This window comes from Macaca nemestrina, chromosome 15, assembly GCF_043159975.1.
Source record: "Macaca nemestrina isolate mMacNem1 chromosome 15, mMacNem.hap1, whole genome shotgun sequence".
In the NCBI taxonomy this organism is placed as follows: Eukaryota; Metazoa; Chordata; class Mammalia; order Primates; family Cercopithecidae; genus Macaca; species Macaca nemestrina.
In genome coordinates, this window is record NC_092139.1 from 43,665,741 (window position 1) to 43,692,275 (window position 26,535).

A 26,535-nucleotide genomic window follows, 5' to 3' on the forward strand; every position below is an offset into this window, starting at 1 on the left:
GTTTGTTATATAGGTAAACTTGTGTCATAGGGTTTTGTTGCACAGATTATTTTCTCACCCAGGTATTAAGATTAGGACCTATTATTTTTCCTGATCCTCTCCCTCCTCCCACTTTCCACCCTCTACCCTCCAATAGGCCCCAGTGTGTGCTGTTCCCCTCTATGTGTCCATGTGTTCTCATCACTTAGCTCTCACTCATAAGTGAGAATATGCAGTATTGGGTTTTCTGTTTCTGTGTTAGCTTGCCAAGGATAATTGCCTCCAGCTCCATATTCCTGCAAAAGACATAATTTTGTTCTTTTTTTTAATGGCTGCATAGTATTCCATGGTGTATATGTACCACATTTTCTTCAGCCAGTCTATCACTGACGGGCATTTAGGTTGATTCCATGTCTTTGCTCTTAACATTTTTAAACGGTCTCTGAGTAGAATAGGGTAGGTTGGTGCAAGGAATTACTGTTTTTAATTGGAAGCAATTACATACTGCATTAAAAAGCATATATATATAGACACATATATATATGTTTTACATTCACATAATGAAACCAAAGCTTTCAGAATTTTCCGCCAAAAAGTATGTGTGGAGGGAGAGAGAGGGGTGTTACGGCGCATTTGTAGGCCCTGAAATAAAATGATCTCCATATTTGCTTCCATTTGTGTATAAATATTTTTTAAGCATATATGCATCCTAGAATGTGGAAAGAAAATTTCTGGGAAGATTTACAAGAATCTGTGGCAGTTGAAAGTTCACTTTTAGCTTTATTGTGTAATTTATTGTATTTTTCATTTATTTGTACTTTGTAAACTATTTTATTGTATATTTGATTTCGTTTTTTAATTATCATATGCAGCTTTAATTTTATAACTAAATTACATTCTGACCCAGGGCAGGAGGTAGGAGAAGAGGATGAGAGAAGGACGGAATCCTGAAGACCGCAGCATTCTGCGCTCCGCCCCTGGGATAGAGGGTTCCTGGAACGCCCAGCGCAGCTCCGCCATCCAGCCTAGGCCGGCCACCTGGCGGCGAAATGAGGCGCGCGGGGCGGGGGCGGTGGCGGGGGCGGTGGCGGGGGCGGAGGCGGTGGCGGAGGCGGGGGCGGAGGCGGTGGCGGAGGCGGGGGCGGAGGCGGAGGCGGAGGCGGTGGCGGAGGCGGAGGCGAAGGCGAGCCCCGCCCCACCGCGCACGCTGTGGTTGCCCTGGCAGCCGCCCCGTGCGTGGCCGAAGCTCACAATCAGCCCTGTCCCTGCGGCTCCCACCCCGTCCCCTGCGCTCACCTGCTCGCGCGCTCGCCCTGTGGGGACCCGGGGCCCATGGACATACACACCCAGTCCTGCTGTCCCGCGCGCCAGCTCTCCAGCCTTAACCAAAGGGACACAATTCACGCCTGGGCGCCTCCGCCGGCTCCGGGAGCCCAAGGTCGCGGCTGGACCAGCGCTGACCATCAGAGGAAGAGAGCAGGAGGCTCCCCAGTCGCCCCAGCAGGCCCAGGCGCATAGGTGCCCAGAGATCCCTGGCTTCTGATCGCCCGGACGACTAAGAGGTGAGCGTGACACCTGGCCTTTGCTTTGACAGTACATCTCTACCCGCTCCACTCCTCTCTTCTCCAGATTTTTCTGGGAACTAAAAAGTGGAAAGCACAGTAGAGAACCCCCAACATGTAAACTATCGCTTACACTGTGGGTGAGCTGAAACCCACAAAAGTTTGTTGTATTCATAAGGAGCCTACATTGAAGGACTTTGCTAAATATTTTACAAAGATTATATATCATTTCCTTTTCACACAACCCCATAAAGTGGGCACCATTGCTATTCCCAGTTCACAGATTCAGGAACTGAGGTACAAACTAGGTAGGTAGCCTGTCCATATTTATCCAACTAGTTTGTGTGAATAATGATACAGGGAAGGGAGGATCACAACAGATTTCCCCACCTCAACCCCTACACTCTCTCCACGGTACCAAGCTTGTCTTCATCCATTCCTCTTTCTAATGATCCTCCCTTGTCGCATAGCCCCCTTTGAGAATTAGATGACCTGAACACACGCACATTCCCACAGATTTTCGGGTAATTTCCGAGTATTCAGACCCCGAACATGGACCTCAAGTCAAGACATTCTGCTCTATTCCACTACCTTGGTAGATGGTAAGATGTGTCTAAGGTGGCCCAGGGTCGTGCTGGCGAAAAGTGCAGGTGTGCTTATATGTGGAGGATCCTATATGCTGCTCAATTTATAACGTAGGACCCAAGGGCTACACTTGTGTGATTTCCTCCAGTGGGGTGAGCTCTTGGTCAGTCTTAGCAGTTGATTGTAAAGTACATTACACAGGATGCTGCCCTCTCCCCTAGCACTTTGGGGCTTTAGCTGGGAGGGAGGCAGTCCACAGGAAACTGACCCATGGAACCTATTGAATTCATCATTGTAGCTGCTAATTAATTCTCCATTAGGGATGAATGCTAACAGCGGCAACGTTGAAGTCCCTGATTGGAAGTCCCTATTTTCACAAATCAAGGGGCATTGATTCAGTCCAATCATTACCTGTGTAGGAGCATCTCACCCTACTCCGTAGATGACACATATACATATGCAGTATGATGACACTGCACCTAATCGGAATATGACTGAAAATAATAAAACAAGCCATAAATAGCAGCTGAGGTGAATGTCACCAAGCCGTGCAGCAAAGTCCAAGTGGATGACTCTGAGGCAGCCTCAGTTGGTTCCCTAGTCCACCACATGTTATAAACAGATTAAAAGGCAAAGGAGGCCTGGCCCGGTGGCTCACACCTGTCGTCCCAACACTTTGGAAGGCAGAGGCGGGTGGATTACCTGAGGTCAGGAGTTCGAGACCAGCCTGGCCAACATGGTGAAACTGTGTGCCTACTAAAAATACAAAAATTAGCCAGGCGTGGTGGTGGGCACCTGTAATCCCAGCTACTCGGGAGGCTGAGGCAGGAGAATCGCCTGAACCCGGGAGGCAGAGGTTGCAGTGAGCTGAGATCACGCCACTACACTCCAGCCTGGGTGACAGTGCGCCAGTTGGGCTGAGGGTCGAGGGTCATGGGATAGGACGAGACACCAGGGAAGTGTGTGAGGTCAGAAAAGAGTCTTGAGGACCTAGCCCTGGGCACCCAACATAGCCTTCTTGAAACAGGAGTCAGCAAAGGAGACTGAGAAGGAGTGGGCAGTGGTGTTAGATGGAAGCAGGCAATGGGGATGTTGCGGTGCCTAGAGAGACACGTTTAAAGGAGAGAGCTGACTGCCATAGAGAATGTAGGTGAGGGAGCAGGCTTGTGATGGAGAAAAATGGTGCATAGTTTCAGCTTTTGTAGTAAGCTGGAATCTTTTCATTGCAAATTTTGGAAACCCAGCTAACTAGCTTATGCCAAAATAAGGTCGTGGGGGTAGACGATATATTTACACATAAAGTGGTAGATGGTTTCTGGCACCATGGAATCCATGTTGCAACTCATGCCATCAGTCTCAGTCTCTTTCCATCTTCCAAGCATGGACTCTCTCTGTGGCACCTAAGAGAGCGACCTGCAACCCCAGCCCCACACCATACTGCTTAACAACTTCAGCAGAGTAGTCTTCCCTCATAGTTCTGGATGATGGGCTGCTGATTGGTTGATGTCTTTTATGCACGTATGTTTGCGCTTCAGTGTACCCAGAAAGGGACGGTTCCCTCAAATGGGCCAAGCCTAGGCCACAGACCCTTTCCTCTGGCAGGGAACAGAAGGGACAGCCCCATCCAAGCAACCCGGATAGGATTCCCTATGTGATAATGGGATTCTTTTTTCATAAGAAATGAAGAAAGAAAACCAACTGGGCATACCTAGCATGGCCTGCTACTCAATCCAAAAGATTATTTTACCTCCATGCAGGGAGGTAAAATTACATACTAGAATGCCCGTCACAATTTAACAGGGGGATTGTTTATGAAGATTTGCAGTTGCCTTGCGGCCATTTAACTACATCTTTTCCACCTAAGATGACATAGGAATCACTCATCACATCTTTGATATGTTACAGAGCCCAGTAGATTTCTGTGTATAAAGAACACCTCAAAAGTATGTTTTTATAACGCCTGAAAACTATTAAAACCTGTATGATGTCTATATTGTGCTGGTATGAAACCATGTAGCTAGATGGTGGGAACTCGAACCCTTACCATGGCAATTTAGTTAACCTCAGCTTCTTCATGGTAAAATGGGCAAGTGTGGTGAGGAGGGAAGGTTAAATGGATAATAAGAAAACCACCTGGCAAACTATTTTTAATTATGATGGAAGATTTGTTTTGAACTGTTTTAACTTTATGCCCACTGAATATTTTTGGTATTTATGTGTAAATCCTATTTTCTGAACATTTCATAAAAAACAATCTCTGTTCTTAAGGAAGGTCCGAAATATTGTTATTTAATCAAAATGAAGATGATAAAATTAACTTTGGGTTATTTTTCTTTTTTGTTGCTTCAGTTTTACTCTTGGTCCAGAAAGCATTTTCAAGGAGCTGGTCAAGCATGGCTTTAGTAGATAAGAGACTCGAGAACTTACAGATCTACAAAGTCCTTCAATGTGTGCGGAACAAAGACAAGAAGCAGATAGAGAAGCTGACCAAGCTTGGATACCCTGAACTCATCAATTATACAGACCCAATTAATGGACTTAGTGCTTTGCACTTAGCCTCAGTTTCCAATGATATTGATATGGTCAGCTTTCTCCTTGACCTTGGTGCTCACCCTGATGTGCAAGACCGAATGGGCTGTACTCCTACAATGAGGGCTGCAGAACTGGGCCATGAATTGTCAATGGAAATATTAGCAAAGGCAAAGGCTGATATGACTATAGTTGATAATGAAGGAAAAGGTAAAAATCCCAACATCCTCCCCAGCAGATTGCAACTCACTTTGTAGCCAGCAAGCAATAACATGGACTCTTTTTGTTTTCCAACTTTAGAAGTGAATTACTTATGGTTTTAAGGGAAAGGCTAAATTCTCACCCCTATACCTAAACCTACTGTCTCCTCATAGAGCATTTCTTATTCTTTTTTTACATTTTAGAATTTAGGGCAGTACTACACCTAGGACTCCAAAAGGATTTTGACCCCCTCCATAGCAAGTCTGATGTAAGAAGGACTTGCACTTGGAAACTTGAAAGGACTAAAATCAATTCTGGCATAAACTCCAACTTTCTAGGATCGTTTAAAAATTTATTTGGAAATAAAACTTCAAACTTCAAACAATTATTCTGGTGAAAGAGCTGCACTTCCACACCTTTAATCCCATCATCTCAAGACAATGGTCTGAGAACTTCTTGCCCAAATAACTTAAGGCTCAGGCAAGAATTGACACAGCCTCATAAAAATAACTGAGATAATTACCGATAAGCTCAATGTAAACTGGTAGGTTTAAGCAGTTGTCCTGAGTCGCTACAAATACAAAGTCATTAACATCAGCCCTGCAGTGCAGAAATGAATCTCATTTTATAATGTGAATATTTACTGACAAGAGCAAAATCTACTTTTCTAGCTCTCTCCAGACTTGGTGTTTGATATGATTACTTGCTTAGAAGAAAAGAGGACAAAGAAAAGGGATAATTACATATTTAATTGTACCATGTAACAAAATAAACTTCAGATGCATTCAGGGGCCAAATGTGTTTTGAAATGGTAAATCCTGAAAAAACAGTATCCTCTCAAAGCTCTATAGAATGCCATTCTACAGAGGGTGTTCCGTGGACCACTGAATTGCCAGGATGTTGAGAAGTACTACAGGCAAAATTGGTTTCACGGTTGCATTCATTAGAGACACATTTTAGACATGTATCTTTCTCATTATTGGCTGAAAAATGGTGACATTTTCCATATTTATTTGACCACAAAATATATATATATTTTTAATGGCATCTTATATGCCTGGAGGTTTGTGGACTAACCTTTGGGAAACACTACAATAGAGAAAAGTTTAACTTACTGAGTTTGAAACAGATATATAAATCACAAAGAAAAAAGAAATTCTGTAGCATAACAATGTAAAAGTGTTATTTATTTATTTATTTATTTATTTCGAGACAGAGTCTTGCTCTGTTGCCCAGGCTGGAGTGCAGTGGCATGATCTTGGCTCACTGCAAGCTCCGCCTCCCAGGTTCCCACCATTCTCCTGCCTCAGCCTCCCGAGTAGCTGGGACTACAGGCGCCTGTCACCATGCCCAGCTAATTTTTTTGTATTTTCAGTAGAGATGGGGTTTCACCGTGTTAGCCAGGATGGTCTTGATCTCCTGACCTCGTGATCTGCCCGCCTCGGCCTCCCAAAATGCCGGGATTACAGGCGTGAGCCACTGCGCCCAGCCAAGTGTACATTTTTTTGAAAAAATCAAGGTAAAATTGGAAACAAGGTCGAGTAAATACTTGCGGCAAATGCAACAGGCATATGGCTAAGGGAAACAAATCTCATGAGCAGAACTGAAACTATAAAAGGAAACAAATGTAAAATCTTGTTTCACACATAAGCTTGTTAGGATGACTGCCTGCAGCCCTCACTCTGCGTGACCCAAGGTACTGCCCATTGTACAGAGTATATTGTCTCTTCCCCACATCAACAAGCCTCACTCACCTTGCACATCCCTCAGTTTGGCTGCCAGTGGCCAAACTGCTTTGCTTATTCTCCAGTACCCTCTCTATCATTGACGTCCTATTTTCCAGTGACTCATGTTTGACTCACTATACATCATTTCTAAAGGATAACTAAACATTTCAATGGCTAAGCGGGTCTTTAGGATGTGAGACATGCCCTAGGCCTAAGCTGCACTTTCTCTTTGAACAATTTTACAGAATATGGAGAAGGTAAAGCTCTACGCCAACACATTCTTTCTTGTATGTTGTCTTAGGGAATTAATTACAGTGTGGAATTATTCTCCTTAAAAGTTAAGCTATAATAGTTCCTTATAGCACCCATTCCCATTCCACTGGTTTTCTCATGTATAGGAATGTGTCCTCAGTCCTCAATGCAGTCTGCCAGTTCTATGATAAGGTACAATATTTTTCAAACTTATTTTCCCTTCAGTTTAGGAATGCTGATTCATGTTCTTTGTGGCTTAAAGAGTCAGCCCAGATACAGTTCAACTGTGTGTTGTACATGCCATTATTATGAAATGTTCATTTCATAAGTGGCTCTGGGCCTTTTGTAATGAATTCAGCCGCCTCGGGTATTATGCTTAGGTTGTTTTGTTGTTGCTGTTGTTGTTTTGGTCTGTTCTTACCTTCTATGTCTTGCTCTGTCTTTGACTTTCTCTTTTCAATAATATCCTTGACCATCTTTTCTTTTTTTTTTTTTTTTAAACTGTTCTGAGTAACCCTATTTTAGGTACATCGGTTTATATAAAATATATTTAGGTTCTGATTTTCATATACATTTTATTTTTTATTTTAATGGTAGAATTTATCCAATTTATAGTCATCTAGATTTACCATAGGTTTGGCTTCAGAAACATCATTTATTTTATATTGTGAAGGCAAAATATATCTAATATATAAAAATATGTGAAAGTATTGTCACATATGGTCCATATATTTGTTTTACTTTGCTGTATATGCGTGTTTTTCTTTATATGCTTATAAGTGTATTTTCTAAAACTGATGGGCTGTTTTTAGTTATTTTAACGGTTAACTTGATACTTCATATATCCTTAAACCTGTTTATTGAGTTAGCATCTTAAACAGTATTCACTGATTCTTTACTCTGATTAGTAAGATTAGTACAATAGTACAAATTAGATAAGGTTAGTACAATAACCCTTCCTCTTCTGCTACTTCCCTTCTACCACTCAATTTTATAGTCAATTATAATTACTTAGTTCTTTCAATGATTTCCTTTTAAATAATAAGTACCTTTTACTTTATCTCCTTACCTGCTTTAAACAATATCTCAGTCTTAGCCCTAAACGATGAGAAGATCAAATACTTATACTATTTCTCCTTCCTTCCCTTCCCTCCAAATTTTTGATAAATTATATTATTTTTACATTATTATGAATTGCAGTATATTTTTCTCTATCTAAAATTCCTAAGGTGACTTAGCTTTGGTTCTGCGGCTAAAGAGATCCAGTATTTATAACTGTTCTTTTAGTCACATATTCTCTATTGATCTGTTGGAAAGCTCACTTTTGCCATCAAGTAGTTTAAGTCACTTCTTTGGGCTTATGTCCCTGACTACTTATATCCTTAAGACTATACATGTCTGTTGCTTTTATATGAACAAAGTCTTGATTGGGTATGAAAGTTCCCTGGTTTTTATCCCAAGGTATAGTGTAGAGATCCTTTAATTATACTGCAGCATTGAATGTTGTTGTGATAAGTTTTTGAGGGCAGCTGGACTTTTCTCCTTTATAGATTAGTTGAATTTTTGCCTGGATTCTCATGAGACACTTTCTTTGCCTAGCTTTACCTAGGCATACCTTGTTGACTGTTGTTAATCAACTTTTCCTGAGACCCAACGTACCCTTTTAATCTTACGATTCAGGTCTCTCTTTGCACTTTTATTTTAGAACAAGTTATATTTAGTTTTTTTGCTATCATGGAAATGAATTAGTAATTTTTCCTGATATATCTTTTCTAGTATGTACCCTTTTTGCTTGGCTTTCGTTATCAGGTTCTTTTTTCCTTGCAGTATTTTTTTTAATAGGTTGCATAGTAGTTTCTTTTTTGATTATTCTTTGAATGAAATCCCTTTTTGGAATGAACCCATTACAAAGTCAGTTTGGAGTTTGATTGTTATTTACCTAGGACTTTCTTAGCAACACTCTGCCCTGGGTGTATAACAGTAACCCTGATGTGCAGTATGCTTTTGACATGGATTATATTGAGAGCCTGTATGTTACAGGTCCTGGGTGTAGGGATTTCGCATTTTCCTTTCTCCAATAGAACAAAATGATTTGCTAAAATGGCAGAGCCACTTGCCATCTAATTTTTCATCTCTTTACTGCTATACCGACAGCCTGCTTCTTACAAACATGGTCAGTCTACACATTTCATCACCCAGTGCCATCTCTTTTGCCATTCTGCAGTTTTAGAGGGGACCTGGGGGCTTACCAGTAGCCCTTTGGCACACATAGCTATAGCCCTGCTCATTCCAAGAAGGGACACTCAGGGTACGTACTGCAAGATGCCAAATACTCAGGGTCAACAGGGTTCACCTGTCAGCACTCCAATTCTTCCATAAGCCAGGTCCTATCACATGTGGTTGTGACAATTTGCTAACTATGTCAGGAATTAAGATTTTTTGTTTTTTGTTTTCTGTCTTGGTGTTTTAGTTGGTTTCAGAGAGGAAACCAAGACAGCTATGCCTTTAACTAGCTAAATATGATTTTTAATAATTTTACTTTCCTTCCTGTCAAATATGTATAGATGTTAATTAAATACTCTCTGGGGATTTTATTTCTCTGCAGGTGTTTTGTTTTACTGCATTTTACCAACTAAGCGGCATTATCGCTGTGCTCTGATTGCCCTTGAACATGGTGCAGATGTCAACAATTCTACCTATGAAGGAAAGCCAATATTCCTTAGAGCTTGTGAAGATGCACATGATGTTAAAGATGTGTGCCTGGTATTTTTGGAAAAAGGAGCCAATCCCAATGCAATCAACTCAGTATGGCTATTCTTGTGATTACAAATATTTCTTGTTTCAATTACAGCATAGTATAATCTTTGCATTTAAATATGATGACATTATCCTGTTAGCTGATAGACTGTTCATTTTGATTCAAAATACTTGAAGATGCTATACTTTTATTATCTTCATATTGCTGTGATTCTGCAGTCTGTTTCCTAATTATGTTTGGAAATTTGGTATTTATTATGCATAATGTCAAGGTACCATTATAGGAAATAGTAAAAAATGCATTGCTGATGCCTAGTAGGATTTATCTTCTTAGAAAAAAATATATAGTTCTGCCGTTTCTTTTCTTTTCCTTTTTTTTTTTTTTTTTGGAGACAGGGTCTTACTCTGTTGCCCAGGTTGGAGTGCAGTGGTCCAATCTGGCTCACTGCAACCTCTGCCTCCCAGGTTCAAGCAATTCTCCTGCCTCAGCCTCCCGAGTAGCTGGGATTACAGGTACACATGACCACGCCCTGCTAATTATTTTTTGTATTTTTAGTAGAGACAGGGTTTCACCATGTTGGCCAACCTGATTTCGAATTCTTGGCCTCAAGTGATCTGCCTGCCTCTGCATTCCAAAGCGCTGGGATTACAGGCACGCCCAGCCTAGTTCTGTGGTTTCTTGTATCAATTTTGTTCGCTCTCCTTATTTGGCTAATTTCGAGTTTTCTTGTAATTGCCTTTTCTTGACACTAAACATTGATTTTCTTCTCATTAGAAAACACCTATGACCTAATTTTATATTAGGTATTGATATTTTATCTCTTTTTCTCCCCTTTTATTCTGCTTTATTTGCAAGAAATACATTTTTAGCATGATATTCTCACAGGGGCATGCAGTGTGGTCTTGACTTTGATTTTAGAATTCTACGTTTTGGGTACTGACCCATTGTACTTGCTTAATTTTTCCTCTTTGTTACATGAAACTAAGAAAAATGTAGAGAACTAAACTTGTAAGTGTAAGGCTAAGGTCAAATGGATTCAGGCTGTATTTATACTGATTCTGCTATTTAATATGATGGACATAAACAGCATCTCATCCATTTCATATCCAGTCCACAGGCCGCACAGCTTTAATGGAAGCGTCAAGAGAAGGGGTAGTGGAATTAGTTCGAGGCATACTGGAAAGAGGAGGTGAAGTGAATACATTTGACAACGACAGGCATCATGCTGCTCATTTTGCTGCTAAAGGAGGCTTTTTCGATGTAATAATCTATTCTTTGCTTTAAAATTAGTTGCTAAAACTTTTCTGTCCTTTTTCTCAAATTTTTTATATGTCATATAGATTACACTAAGGCAGACATTTTTCTGAGTTACCTATGTTGTTTTCATCTTGATTTCCCCAAATAATTCTAAAATTATATTTTTAAAGGCCTTTATCTCTTTAGTTTTATGTGTTTGCTAATTTACTTATTTAATGTTATTCATAATATTTTTCTGTACACTCGGTGATAACAATTTAAAACTTCTGCCAGCTGGGACTGCTGTATTTTATGCCTTCATTACATACTAGAATCTTCAAACTATGATGATCTAATTATGGGAGAACAATGCCCTCATATTCTTATCTCCGTGGTGTTTGTGTGTATTAGATAATGATATACCTGAATTTTAAACTCAAGTATTCTGATTACCTAAACATACAGCAAAGAATATCTCACTGATACAGTAACATTGCAGAAACAAAATAAAAATTAAGACTATTTTTTAAAATTCTGAATTCCATCTGAAATTTCTTTACTCAATTTTCTTTGAGTTTTAACACAGTTATCTTCATTTATATCACTATTTTCCTTGCAATAAAAGTATACACAAAGATAGAAACCATATTTGGTAAAGAATTTTCCTCCTGGATGCTGTTTTCCATGCTCTGATACTTTCTTAAATTACCTACACTAACAAAAATGGTAGTGCCCCCTCTAAGTATAGAGTTTTCTATGTTCTAGATCAACGCCATTTAATAGAACTTTTGGTGCTGCTGGACATATTCTATTTTTGTGCTATACAACACAGTACAACACAATGGCCACGTGGCTTTTGAGTACTCTAAGTGTGGCTAGTGAAACAAACAAATGAAACTTAAATATATTCAGTTTAGTTCATTTCAATTTGGATTTTCAAAATCATACGTGGCTAATTGATAATGTACTGGATAGCGCCGGTCTAGCTGTCAGTCTTTAGTTAGTAGATGTACATTCCTATTCCTCCACAATATCCGCTATTTATTTTACAGATATTGAAGCTTCTTTTTGCCTACAATGGAGACGTGGGGCTGATTTCTTTAAGTGGGAACACACCACTTCATTACGCTGCCATGGGTGGTTTTGCAGATTGCTGTAAATATATAGCTCAGCGAGGTAAAATTGTCTAGCAATTTTGTGCTTAACGTATTTTTTATTTACCCAGGTCATAGATAAGCGGAGAATTTGGGCCTATCACTTGTCAGTGGCTTATTTTTTTCCTATAGCAAAACCTCACTCATATGTAGAAAGAAAATTGAAAATTATTTCTCTGTTAAATCATGAATCTGGTATTAATGACGAAAACCCGTTTCTCCAAAAATTTTAACTTATTGTTAAAAACCTAAAGGGGATTGTTCCTGAACCAGCTAATTATTAAAATACTTACGGTTGAGGGCAGGATATGGTGGCTCATGCCTGTAATCCCAGCACTTTGGGAGGCTGAGGCAGGTGGATCACTTGAGGTCAGGAGTTCAAGACCAGCCTGGTCAACAAGGCAAAACCCCACCTCTACTAACAATGAGAAAAGAAAATTAGCCAGGCGTGGTGATGGCTCCTGTAATCCCAGTTACTTGGGAGACTGAGACACAAGAATCACTTGAACCTGGGAGGCAAAGATTGTAGTGAACCAAGATCATGCCACTGCACTCCAGCCTGTGTCTCAAAAAACAAACAACAACAAAAAACGTACAGTTGATTAAGTTTCTTATTTTAAAAATGCCAACATCAGTCTAAAAAAGGACACACACTGAAAACCATTTGCTTTCATTTGAATTTTTAATTAGTTTATTTTTAAAAATATTCCATGTGTCAAATGCAAAGATAATTTTTCTGGATAATTTGCAGTTATGGGGAAAATAATTTGGGGAAAAACATGAAATAAAAATTTTCGTGGAAAATTTGAAATGTAAGCAGAATTTTTAATTTTAGATTTTCCTGTAGCTTTTAAATACTAATTTAGAAATATGAACTATATCATATATAGCTTAATGAGTTTCTTAAAATGAAAATATTAGTTAATTATATTTAAGGATATGAATTAATTTTTGTTAATTACTTACTAATTAAACGCACATTAAAAGCTTTTTAACTCTGTTAGAACTGCATTTTACAGAACTGTATATATTTTTTCTAGTTTATGAGATAGAGGCAAAAACTTAAAGTCCAATAACTCTATAATAGAGCAAAGAAAGTGTTTTATTTTTCTGTCTTCCATATAGACACAAAATTTTAGAAGTCACTAAAATTATAGATAAAACTAACATGCCCACATAACTATAATAGCATAACTATCCATTTTTACTTGTATAAATGTATACTTTCCCTATGTCCCCAGTGTGATAAACCCTTTTAGCAATTGAGGAAAAAATATATCAAATGCAATTTTGGTTCTCTCAAACTGCCTTAATTGTTTGAGAGATCTGTCTCTAGTAGTAGTTTATTCTGACATTTCAGATTTAACATTATGCATTATTATTATTTTTGTTTTAAAGACGGAGTCTTGCTCTGTCGCCCAGGCTGGAGTGCAGTGGCCGGATCTCGGCTCACTGCAAGCTCCGCCTCCCGGGTTCACACCATTCTCCTGCCTCAGCCTTTCGAGTAGCTGGGACTACAGGCCCCCGCCACCTCGCCCGGCTAGTTTTTTTGTATTTTTTAGTAGAGACGGGGTTTCATCATGTTAGCCAGGATGGTCTCGATCTCCTGACCTCGTGATCCGCCCATCTCGGCCTCTCAAAGTGCTAGGATTACAGGTTTGAGCCACCACGCCCGGCCAACATTAGGTATTTCTAAAAACTAAAGATCCACTCAGGTTGAGACAAATTTCTTTAACTTTAATGTGTTGACTTATTTCTTATTGGGACAAATATCACACATACTCTATCATTTATGTATTCCTGGAATAAAGTCACAGAAAGTACGTTGAGAAACCAAGAACCAGAGCCTGGGTCATGCAAAAAGGCCTAATTCAGTGATGCAGAAAAGATCCATTTTCCTAGAAGAATCAATCATAAGGTTATTTTAAAGCTAATATTTGAAAATGTTCTGAGTTCTGTGTGTGTTCGGAAATATAAACACGTCACCAGATCCTATGTGGGTGACCCAGTTTCGCAGCAGAAGTGTTGTCAGTTACATTTTCACCTTTAGAATCTTACATCTCAGGCAATCAGAGCAGCAAGAAACCCTTAGCGATCAAATGCTTGTTTCTGAATAAGCTCCCTGGGTTTAGTGTCTTCTGTACTTAATTGTAAAGCATTTGTGCTGGCTGGATACGTTTCTCACATTTCCTCATGATAGTCCTCTTTCGCCCCCTCCTCCCCCTGCTGGGGCAATTGACAACTCCCTGTAAGCATGTGAGAGCCACATCCAAGGGCAGAGGAAAGGAGCTCAGGGAGTCCTCCTCCTCCTCTTCCTGGGCCCTCAACTCCCTGATTCTGCAGCACCAGCCAGCTGGAAGTTGAACATCTTTACCACAGAGGAGCATAAATCTCACAGGGAATGAACAGATCTTTATTTACTAATCATAAAGGAGGAGACAGAAAGCTCCAAGTCAAAAGGACAGGAAAACTGCCTTTAGCTCTTTTAAGTGGGGTGTTGGAGTCTTTTATACACATGGAAGTTTCTAACTAGGATTAAGCTGGAAGCTGCAGAGGGTAAGCTAAAGCAGGATGAAAATCCTTTGGTCCTTAGTGCTGGGTGAACACAGAAGAAGTGGCTTGAGAGGTGGGATCAAAACCCCCCGACACCCTGAGTAAGCAAAATAAATAGCTAAATAAAAACAGCATATCAGAATTAGTATGGAATTGCACTATGGAATTACTATGCTATGGAATTACACTATAGAGTCACTGTTCTTATAACTATCCAATATAGAAATTGTGGAACCTTTATTATCCCAATAGCCTTTTTTAGTTTTTCTACTACTGGTAAAATTACCAGTCTTAGTATAAAAAGTGTGTGTGTGTGTATTAAAATAGATTTATGTGTGTGTGTAGTAAAATAGATTTATTTTCCTTTTTTTAATTTTTATTTTTTTGATAGAAGTGTATATACTTGTAGAGTATGTTAAATGTTTTGATATAGGCATACAATACTTAATAATCACATCCTCTAGAATGGGGTAAGCATCCCCTCAAGCATTTATTCTTTGTGTTACAAATAATCCAATTACACTCTTTTAGCTATTTAAAAACGTACAATTATTATTGATTATAGTCACCCTGTTGTGCTATTAAATAGTAGGTCTTATTCATTGTTTCTATTTTTTTACCCATCGTGTAAAATTTTAATTTTTGACAATACTAAGGAAAGTATTAATCTTGAAAAACATTGTCTGACTGCTTCTTCAAAGTCTTACTTATACATACACTTATTATAGACAACACAGTCTTTTTGGTAGCACTAAATGGATTCCCTAACATGTTCAGAAAAGTTTCTTTCTTTGGTGAATATTTACAACTAATGTTGGTCTCATCATTTTGTTAAATAAGGACCAAAAAGGAAAATGAATTTTATTTTATTTTATTTTTAATTTTTTTAATTTTTTTTTTTTTTTGAGACGGAGTCTCGCTCTGTCGCCCAGGCTGGAGTGCAGTGGCGCAATCTCGGCTCACTGCAAGCTCCGCCTCCCGGGTTCACGCCATTCTCCTGCCTCAGCCTCCCGAGTAGCTGGGACTACAGGCGCCCGCCCCTGCGCCCGGCTAATTTTTTCTATTTTTAGTAGAGACGGGGTTTCACCATGGTCTCGATCTCCTGACCTTGTGATCCGCCCACCTCGGCCTCCCAAAGTGCTGGGATTACAGGCGTGAGCCACCACGCCCGGCCGAAAATGAATTTTAATATCTAACTTGCACATAAATATAATGCTGAACTCCTCAGATTTAATTACAAATTACATTTCCCTCTGTGAAGGTTGTCCACATGGCCATACCACAAAACAGCAGATTACTATAAATGACATTATTTAATGAAGAATACGGAAAAAAATATACTTTAAGATTATACACAGATTTATAGTTTAAATCATTCAAAAGGAAGCAGGTATTCTGCTGCTTTTCAGGTTCAGATCTGAGTTCATAAGGTCCTAGGTAAGCTGTTTGAATCCAGCTTCTTTCCAAATTCAAATGTGTCCTTGCTCTTTTCCTGTTGGCCTGAAGTCCCCTGAGCAAGTGTACCAATATGGTATGTGTTTCAAATATCTCTAGGGATCAATGTTCTAATCCTATTGTAAATTGTAAACTTATCTTCTTCAGAATTCACCAAAGTGATGCTCACAGAAAAAAAAAAAAAAAATCACAGCTCAATTTTGTAATTATAACAGCAAAATGTGCACATCTCTATATACATATAATTTGGGGACACTTTTTTTTTTTTTTAACTAATCATGAGAAATTAAGAGAACAGTTGGATGAATGTCACTTATTAGCCATGCAAATGCCTTGGCACCATTCGTAATTATGATGCTTTATGTTTTAGGATGTGACCTGAAATGGAAGAATTTAGATCATAAAACGCCCAGGGCTGTGGCTAAGGAAGGCGGCTTCAAAGCAGCAAGCAAAGAAATACGCCGAGCAGAGAGAATCGCCAATAGACTAGCCAGGCCGGGAGCCAAAAATCCAAATCCACTGTGGGCCCTTAGACTGCACGATTGGTCCGTAGAACGTGAGGCTTTCCTCCGGGAAGCCTTTTCGGTTTTAGACAGGGGTGATGGGACCATCAGCAAGAATGACTTCGTGATGGTGTTGGAGGAAAGGCAAGAGTATGCGAGCTCAGAACAGCTGACTGCCATCGCTCAACTTCATGAGAAAACTCGGGGAGGAGGGGTCAATATTAATGAATTCTTTAAAGGAACCAGATATTTAAACAAGTCTTTTGTATTAGGATCTTATGGACCTAAGAAAAAGAAAAAAGGGATGGGCAAAAAAGGAAAGAGAGGGAAATTTGTCTTACCCCTTCCAATTTGCGTCATTCCTGAGTACGTGTTTCCACGCCGGCAGGATGGTGGGCCACCGTATTACATGATTGAGACCTACAGGAATGTCACTGATAGCAGCCGGTTTAACAGAGATCATCCCCCAGAACATCCTATTCAGGATGACTCTGCTTGGTACATTGATGATTCAGAGAAAGTATTTTCAAACATTAATATTATCACCAAAGCAGGGGATCTGGCTTCTCTGAAAAAGGCCTTTGAATCAGGAATACCTGTGGATATGAAGGATAATTATTACAAAACTCCGCTAATGACGGCGTGTGCAAGTGGGAACATAGATGCGGTCAAGTTTCTTCTTGAAAAAGGGTATGTGTCTCAGTCGCGTGTGGCTTAAATTTTCATGAGTCTTCACATTTCAAGGAAGTGAAGGGACGACAGAATTTTGTAATATAGAAAAGTGCTACTTTATTAAAGTCTCTAATAAGTTAAGGCTTTAATGTATAAAAACCTTTTATTAACACTTAATAAATTATTATAGGCTTCATTAAAGAATGTTATTAAGGAATGCTTTATTAAAATGCTGATTTATTATATGCTTTATTAAAGTCTATAAAATGCCCTATAAAAGGTATGTGTTCATATTATTGACGGCTAGGGTTAGAAAAGGAGAATTTATGTTAGATTTATGTTAGATTCCTAGCCCCTTTATTAAAGCCTGTAATAGATTAATTAAGCCTATAGATTTTATATGGGAAGCCAGGATAATGGGAGCATAGGATTGTGTGTGCACAAAGATATTTTGCCAATAGCAATTATGCACGAAGTGAAGGCCAGTAAGTGTTTACTCGGGGTAAACAGAGTCTTCTGATTGTTACTGGCCTTCTGTCAGTGGCAGCACAGCTCAGTCCTGTCTCACAGTCTCACCTAGATGGTGTAGAGTCACTTTTTTAATCTGCCTCTATTTGAGGATCTCAACAACTTCAAACAAGTGGAATGGTGGCTATAACAACATGTTTTGGTCCCCAAACCTGCTGCCCTCCTCCAGTGTGGGGCAGCCTTTTCCTTGGTCATGTAAATATCTTTAAAATATCAAATCATGACATTTTTATAATACGTAACTTTTTAGACTACAACAGTCACTTAGGTTTAATTCCTTCTTCTACCATAGTTGTGTAACCTGGGTGAGTTTCTTAATATTTTTGTGCCTCAGTTCTATCATGTACGTAATGAGACTGTAGTGGAACTCATGCCACAAGATTAGTTGAAGATTAAATGAGTTCAAATATGTAAAGCTCTTGTTAACACAGTAATTTCATACTTGAGAAATAAAGTACTAATCTTATTAGTACTTTAATGTTAAAGAAAGATTCAAATTTGTATATTACCAAGAGAGCAACTAATGAGAATATGAACTTCTGGACAGTGAATTTCTAAAAAGGACTAAAATTTTAAATAATACATGGTAACATTTAGAATTTTAATAATGAAGTTTCATTTAAAAATGTATTACATGCAGAGAAAGTAGTCACAAAATGAAATAATATAACTTTTATATGTCCTGTCAGCTTTTATCTTCATTGGATCTAGTTTTATAATTTTCCTTGATTTTAACCTTTGCAAAATCGTAATCCCTAGAATCAAAAGTGCTTTTTAATGTAGATATACACAAAGAAAGTTAAGACTGCCAAATAATGCAGAACAAAGAGGTTTGAAGGAAAATTATGGCACAGAGTTTACAATTTAGCAACTTGATAGAACTCTATGAAATTTTATTTTGCATTTTTAGTGTCCAGTCATTGGAAAACCAGTATTTTTAGCTTGTTCATCTATCTTATTTTACAGAGCTAATGTTAATGCAACAGATAATTTTCTGTGGACTCCACTTCATTTTGCATGCCATGCAGGCCAACAAGACATTGTTGAGCTTCTTGTTGAATCTGGAGCTTTCATAGACGCAGTTTCAATCAACAACTCAACTCCTTTAAATAGAGCCATTGAAAGCTGCAGACTGGATACTGTAAAATACCTACTTGATATTGGTGCTAAATTCCAGCTGGAAAATAGAAAAGGTATGTGTTCATTTTATTGATGATTAGGGTTAGAAAAGGAGAATTTATGTTAGATCCTAAGCCCCTTCTGATTCTATTCTCGTAGGCTTGCATTGTCCACTGTGTTCCTGGTGCAAACACAAGCCTGAGTTAAATGTTATGGAAGTTTGTCTTCTACCAAGTGCTTCTCCACTCATTGGTGTTGGAGGGCCAATTCTTTATGTTTGCAATCTTTCATGGACTGAAATACTTTTGTAAAACATAATAAAAATGATTTATTAGAAAAATAAAATGAAAAAAAAATGGAAGGCCAAACCTTTGTTTTTAATATTTAAATTTTAATGACAGAAAATTATATTAAGTTGCTATAAACATTTGTAAACACTTAGTTTCTGTAGTTACTTCATTATGGATCAGTAACTATTAGTTTGTGGACTTGCACCAGTTTGCAGATGACACACTGAGTTATTACACTGTTATGGCTGTTAATTACTAACAATTGCATACTCTATAGACTTTAGATTTCTCTTAAAGCTGGACAAAGTAATTCCTGAATTGAGGCTTCCCTGACTCTAGGAAGTAAACACACGACCTACCTTGTATCGTAAATACCATACAGGAAAAATTAAAAAATCATTTGAATATATTTGAGCTCCTTGTTTGGAAGTATCATTTTCCTACCTTGGAAGCCACTACTTCCTTTGACTGAGTGAGCATCGTACCTCTGGTTGGTTCAGGCTGCCTCTGAGTCACAGGTACTACTGCACCTGTCTTGCCTGATGATATTGTAGGTAACATATTGCCCAGCCATCTGCCTGGAGCACCTGTGGCCCCCAGACCTTTTGGAATTTCCCTCCTTACATCAAGGAAAGGGGAAGATAATGTAAAATTATCTATCACATAGAAGGAAATTTGCACAATGTGGGGAGAAAGCAATCAATTTGATATTTAAAATGTAATATAATGTTTCCTATCACTCTTTAAGAAACATAGTAAAAAAAAAACGAAGGAAAAAATAGTTTTATGTATTTAGATGGCACTACAAATCATGGGATTTTAAAGCTGGGACCACCATAGAGAATATCTGATCTAGCTCTGTGAACTTCCCTTGTATATATACAACTTGCTTTAGGAATCACCCTTATTAGGGCAGGCTTAGAGCTGATGTGCTGAGATATTTTTCTACATGGTTAATCATTAATGTGTTTATAGTCACTCTGAATTTATGTTTATGTTTCAACAGGGCATACTGCCATGGACGTTGCAAAGGCATATGCTGATTATAGAATAATTGGTATGATTAAAGAAAAGCTAGATAACTTGCCAAAACCAGCAGAAAATCAAAAACTAAAAGGCAAGACACCTCCTATACTGAAGACTGAAGGCCCTGAAATTAAGAAAGAAGAGGTAAGAAAAAAGGTTGACTACCCATTAGTAACTGGAACTCTTTAAAAATCTGTTTTGGGGAAGGCAGAAGCACTATTTACATACTGTTATACAACATGGGCAAGATAATATGCAGTGCATACTTTCAATACCATTATTATATAGTACTTTTAAAGAAATATATGATAAAATTATTATCACTGAAGAGCCTAAAAAGTACTCACTGCAAAGAAAATCCATACAAAAACCAAATGGGTTCAGCCAAATACAATTGGAATGTTGAAAAAGAAAAGCAAAACTGGTATTGGATTTGTATATATTTGGTCCTGAATTATACAGATTTGATGAGATGGTCCAAATAGGGAAGGAGGCTAACCGTTATGAGGAATGAAGTAAAGCATGATTTTTCTTCATTTTGGTCTCATTGCCACCATATCCCCTTTCATTGCCCATCAGATCCCCTTCCTCCCACCTGCCACCTCCACCAAGGAATTTTAATGAATACCACTGAATTCTGGGATGTGGAGCCATTGCCACTAGAATATCCCACAAAATGATTGTAGAAGGTTTTCAGCATTTCTGGTAATTGGGAGTGATTTGGAACGTCTAAAGTGCAGCAGAAGGTTGAAGTTATTGCCCATATGAGTTACTGAGACATCAAGACTTTACCATTAGCAGGAAACCCCTAAGTGTGTCTCTAGGTTGGAAGCTTTTTTTAAGGAAGCAGATTTACTGGAGACACAGGACAAGAGATGAAAGTCAAGAAGGAAAAGTTTTAGTGTAATCAAATTGGAAAGGGTTGGGGAAATGTAGGTGGTAGGGAGTAGATAGGATGAAGGGATTATAGACAGACAGCAGAGTTATAAACATGGAGGACGTTAGGATGGCAGAAGGTGAAGGAGGATCAGTCAACTAAAATTCTTCCATTATCATTTTAGTAGGCCACAGATCAAGGATGGGTATCTCGAAGACTTATGTGATCGTCTACCAATACTTCTAATTAAAGTTAAACAAGGCAAACTATCTCTCCCCATCCCCAAAGTTATAATAATATACTATTTTATCTCAAGTTATAATTGCACAGTAGCATTTTTAGGTTTTTTTCTGGCTTCAGAGTAAGATATGAAACAGCAAATAATGTTAGAAAGTCAATATAGATTTTTACAATTTATAATTTTTTTGGCCTTGTTTCCAGGAACCACTGTCATCAATTTATGGTGTACCAACCACATCAGAGGGAAAGAAAGTACGGAAGGATAATGTGGTTCATCTCAATTCATTGATTACCAGTGGTTATACTAAGAAAGTGGATATCACATTTATTCCACGGAGGGTAAGTGCTTTGAAAAGATCTTCATAGCGTGGTAGAAGCTCATAATGTCATTTTTTCAAAAGCTTTTTATGTAGAATATTCAAACAAATCTGCACAGTTTATCTTTCATAGTTACTATTTGTGAATGTTCTTTTGACAGGTTCTGCTACTTTCAACTCAGTATGCCCAACTAATAGCTCCCGGCATCTGGTTCTCTTGCTATTACTATTTCTGTATTGAGATTTACATTTTTCTTGAAAGGTTGAAGTCTTTCTGAATCAATGGCATGTTCTGCAGCTGTTTAATCTCTAACTCCTAAGGATACTTTTTTTTTTTTTTTTGGTACTTCTCAGACCCAACCCTTCTTTGTACTTACTACTACCAGCTCATGCAGGAGTTTTGTATAAATCAAGACTGGATTTATTCAGTAGCTTCCGAAAATGTCCGCAACTGAAGAGGTGGAGACATATTTTGGAGAAAAGAGCTGTCTTTCCATTGGCTGTCCAACCAGGCTGAGCAAGCAGCTCCCCTCGCCTTCTATTATAAAAATAATTTTGACTTCTACATGAGACATATAAGTAGTAAACCTCAATGATCTTCTAATTTCTTTGCTTCCCTGTTTTGGCATCCTGAAAAACGAACAGCAGCTGGTCTGAGAATAACTGGCCAGAGAAGTAACTGAAGAACATTTCCGACATTAGTTGTCTAGACAGTCATCATCAAAAACAGTGATGCTCATGTAACCATTACTGTCATATGGCGGGGGGAGAAGTTAAAACACATCTAAAAGTAAATTTAATAGTTTTAAGTTAAAACTATAAACAAGCTTTTAAGTTAAAACTGTGTATTGAAAATTGTCTGGATATTAGCATATTTACTGGCTGTCATACTCATACCTGCTTGGGCATGGCTATTTTTCTTTTTAAGATTTGGAGTCCTGAAGCCACAACAGCAGAGCTGATCAGGAAGAGGGAACTACGGCGAGAGAGGTTTACGCATGAGGTGGACTTCGAAGATTTTATGATGCCTTTTCAGAAGAACATCACAGAGAAAGCTCGAGCACTGGAAGCTGCCTTGAAGACCTAAGTTATAGCAGTTACTTCTTGGGGTAAATGCTTTGAGGCCCAGGGACCAATCTTTGGAGAAAGTAGATATTTCCATCAAAGCCAAAGCGATCCATACATCAAGAACTTCTTACCAAATGTTTCGTTTTGCTTTAACAACTATAAATATTCTGAGCTGTCTAGAGAAAAGATGTATGTGATTTTGAAATGAATGGTATGTCATTCTGGATAAATCCCCAAGCCCCTTTATGAATGTAGTGAAGTACATGGCATGTGGGTTATAAACATTGCTGTCAAAAGATTTACCAGGTCTGCATCATCATGCTTATTATTTTTTTAATTGTCTCTTTTTTTCATTAAATAGAGACAGAGTCTCACTATATTGCCCCAGCTGGTCTCGAACTCTTGAGTTCAAGCAATCCTCCCAACTTGGCCATCCAAAGTGCTGGGATTATAGGCATGAGCTACTGTACTCAGCCTGTTTATTGAAGATACTTTTCTAGTGGAAATTGATGAAAACAATTTAGGTTTTGGAAAAAGAAGTAATATTTAATCTTTTAAGGAAGGAGCTTATTTCTCACATGCCATTATAAACTGTGTGCATTAGACACCTTGGGTTGAATACACTTTTAACAGCCCTAGCTGTTAAAAACCCTAACCCTAGATAGATAGCCCTAGCCCTAAATAGATAGATATTCGGTTGGTGCAAAAGTAATTGAGGTTTTTGCCATGACCTGTAATTGCAGCAAAAACTGCAATTACTTTTGCTCCAACCTGATAGCTAGGTAGCTAGCTAGCTAGAAAGACAGATAGACAGATATATAGATGATAGATAGATAGATAGATAGATAGATAGATAGATAGATAGATAGATAAGATTTATTGCAAATAATTGGTTTACATAATTTTGGGCACCAGATGGTCAAGTGCTAAATTTATAGGGTAGGCTATCAGGAAGTGCAGGCTTGAAACATGCAGGAGCTGTCCCTGAAGTCCACAAGTGGAATTTCTTCTTCATCATGGAAACCTCAGTTTTGTTCATATACCTAAATACTTCAGTATGTCTTTCCTAAAATAAAAGGCATCCATTTACCTAACCAGATTACAATTGTCAAAATTTCAACTGTTGTTAAAGTGACTGATGGGATCAGTTTCACCTAGATTATCTAAGACAATCTCCTTTACATGAAGTCAACGAATTGTAAAAGTTGCTTGCATGTACACAATTCCTTCACCACAACACCTAAGATTAGTATTTGATTGAGTTACTGGGTGCTATAACCTAGCCAAGTTGAGACATAAAACTGACCATGTCTGGAGGTGTACTCTGGAGTAAAAGGCTAGCTGAGGCATTATTCACACCAGGAAATGCAGTGGGTACTGAACAGGAGCTCCAAAAATATCCAATGTCTCATTGACAGAAAGAAACCACTTTAGAATCTGCCTTACCAGAAGGCACCAACTCCAGATTACAGCTCTGTCAGTCACATATGGATTAAACCCCTTTCTTCTAACCTCCTCCCTCTCTTTCCAACCTTGGAGAGGGACCTTTCACAGGAGCCAGTCGGGGAGGAGAAGGGAAGAGAGAGAGTGAAGCGTGTAACCAGGCCCACCCCTCTGAAGGAGACAGACCTGAACAGGAGTTGCTTACAAGCGTTGTCATTTGGAGCCCAGAGATTTGCTGTTACAACTAAATTTTGTCTGTTTTGTAAGGTTTTGGTTTGGTTTTTTGTTCTCTCTTTTCTTTTTGTTTTGACATAATTTTATATTTATGGAAAAGTTGCAATAATTGACAAAGAATTCTTATATGCCCTTTACCCAGATTACCTAAACATTAACCACTTACCACATTTGCTTTATCTCTTTCTCCCTCTACATACATGTGTGTGTATGTTTCATTTTTTTCCCGAACTATTTATGTGTCAGTTGAAGACATGATAAAGATATGACGTTCTTTGCATGATGTATATTTGTATTTGTGTGTCAGTTGAAGACGTGATGTTTTAAATATTTCATTGTGTATTTCCTGAAATCACGATGTTCTTTTGCATAACAATGTTATCATTGGCAAAATAAGGAAATTAACACTTAAATGAACTATTTCATCTATAGACCTCATTCAGATTTTTCTATTTATCTCAATACTTTCCTTTGCACTCCCAGGTAATGAAATACGTTCACTTGTCCCATCTCTTTGGTCTCTTTTAGTTTAGAACAGCCTGTTTTTGTTTGTTTACTTCTTTGTTTATGACAGTATATAAGAAGAACACAAGGCCGTTATCTTGTAAAATGTCTCTCAACTTTGGTTTGTCTTATATGTCTTCAAGAATAGATTCAGGTGATGCTTTTGGGGCAGCAGTGCTGCAGACATCATTGCACCCTTCTCAGTACATCATATCAGGAGGCACGTGATGTTGATACACGATGTAAACTTTAACTGCATTTGCAGTTGAGAGAAATGTCAATAAAAGTAAAGTTGCAGTAATAAATCATAACTGCATAAAATTTTTTTTTTTTTTGAAACGGAGTCTCACTCTGTAGCCCAGGCTGGAGTGCAGTGGCCAGATCTCAGCTCACTGCAAGCTCCGCCTCCCGGGTTCACGCCATTCTCCTGTCTCAGCCTCCCGAGTAGCTGGGACTACAGGCGCCCGCCACCTCGCCCGGCTAGTTTTTTGTATTTTTTAGTAGAGACGGGGTTTCACCATGTTAGCCAGGATGGTCTCGATCTCCTGACCTCGTGATCCGCCCGTCTCGGCCTCCCAAAGTGCTAGGATTACAGGCTTGAGCCACCACGCCCGGCCATAACTGCATAAAATTAACTGTAGTACATACTGTACAACTGTAATAATTTCATAGCCACCTCCTGTTGCTATTGTGTTGAGTTCAATTGTTGCCTTTTCTCATGCTTACTTTATTTTAAGAATACAGTATTTTATAACATACAAAATACATGTTAGTTGACTGATTATGCTATGGGTAAGGCTTTTGGTCAGTAGTAAGCTATTAGTATCTAAGTTTTTGAGGAGGCAAAACTTATACATGGATTTTTGACTTCAAGGAGAGTTGGTGCCAGTAACTCTCTAGTAGTTTTCCTTGTACTTAATGAATATCTGATGGATAGATACTTTGAAACTATGGAAATTTCCTTCTACTTTCACACTTTCACCTACTAATTTTAGCGTCCATGGATGATTCTTGCCTGAAATAATTATCACAGTGACAGTTGCCATAAAATAACTTCTACATTTTATCATTCTTTCCATTTCTTACTTGGCCTTTTGCTGTTGGCCAGAGCTTTCTTTTCTTCCTTATTAATTTATGTACTCAAATCGGTATAGACTCATGCATTCCTTTTTTATTTAACGGGAATTATATATGTGTGGGGACCAACTCAGAACTCCAGAGTTGGTATAAAGATTATTTCAAGCCAAAGACATTTGAGATTTAACATACCATATGCAGGGGGAAAAAAAAAAGCCTTCTCAGACCTTTGCTTATCTGACTACAAGCAGTAACTTCTAGGAAATAAGGCTGCCATAAATTCCTCTTCAGGTTTGATCTACTTCTAGAACACAAGTAATCCTACCCCAAATCCCTTCTCCAGAAGTGTTTTATGGCCCCGAAGGAAATTTAAGGACCATTTATACCTGCATAGATAAACATTATCACATAATTTTTTATCTCCTGTTCACCTGAAAACTCATGTATCTTTTTAAAAAGTCATTGTTCTTACATAAATGTCTTCTCCCTCTCCCCTTTGCGTATCAAGATGATTATAAGCCACCAAATTTAACTATCCCTTTGAGTTACTCATCACTGAGTTCTCCCAAGTGTATATGCCTTGCATGCACAAACTTTTTTTCTCCTGTTAAAATGCCTTTTGTCAGTTTAATTCACAGGCTCCAGG

At 38.5% G+C, this 26,535-nt stretch overlaps 1 protein-coding gene and 1 long non-coding RNA gene across 4 annotated transcripts in view; one reads left to right on the top strand and one right to left on the bottom strand.

Moving 5' to 3' along the window:
* The window catches only part of LOC105481526 (uncharacterized), a 203,165-nt gene that overhangs the window by 22,922 nt on the left and 153,708 nt on the right, over nucleotides 1-26,535 (bottom strand). The gene's annotated exons all lie outside the window — the stretch shown is intronic.
* LOC105481525 (ankyrin repeat and EF-hand domain containing 1) lies at nucleotides 1,239-24,553 on the top strand. Of its 3 annotated transcripts, XM_024792801.2 has the most exons (11): nucleotides 1,239-1,541; nucleotides 4,476-4,865; nucleotides 9,441-9,640; nucleotides 10,704-10,853; nucleotides 11,882-12,005; nucleotides 16,362-17,184; nucleotides 18,661-18,887; nucleotides 20,110-20,273; nucleotides 21,448-21,585; nucleotides 22,492-22,672; nucleotides 24,186-24,553. In XM_024792801.2, exons 2-10 carry the CDS (start codon nucleotides 4,520-4,522, stop codon nucleotides 22,648-22,650), a joined length of 2,331 nt encoding a protein of 776 aa, XP_024648569.1. In that variant the 5' UTR covers nucleotides 1,239-1,541; nucleotides 4,476-4,519; the 3' UTR covers nucleotides 22,651-22,672; nucleotides 24,186-24,553. The 3 variants fall into 3 exon arrangements, with proteins under 3 accessions (XP_024648569.1, XP_011739465.1, XP_070935763.1); XM_011741163.3 differs by lacking the exon at nucleotides 24,186-24,553 and having other exon boundaries at nucleotides 1,240-1,541; nucleotides 22,492-23,730; XM_071079662.1 differs by lacking the exons at nucleotides 4,476-4,865; nucleotides 24,186-24,553 and having other exon boundaries at nucleotides 1,242-1,541; nucleotides 22,492-23,730.

What these genes read in the sequence shown, in the direction of transcription:
- LOC105481525 (XM_024792801.2), top strand. Translation starts at nt 4,520, where the DNA reads ATGGCTTTAGTAGATAAGAGACTCGAGAACTTACAGATCTACAAAGTC. An exon ending in AGTTGATAATGAAGGAAAAG is followed by an intron (nt 4,866 to 9,440) that starts GTAAAAATCCCA and finishes ATTTCTCTGCAG; the next exon opens with GTGTTTTGTTTTACTGCATT. An exon ending in CCAGCTGGAAAATAGAAAAG is followed by an intron (nt 18,888 to 20,109) that starts GTATGTGTTCAT and finishes ATGTTTCAACAG; the next exon opens with GGCATACTGCCATGGACGTT.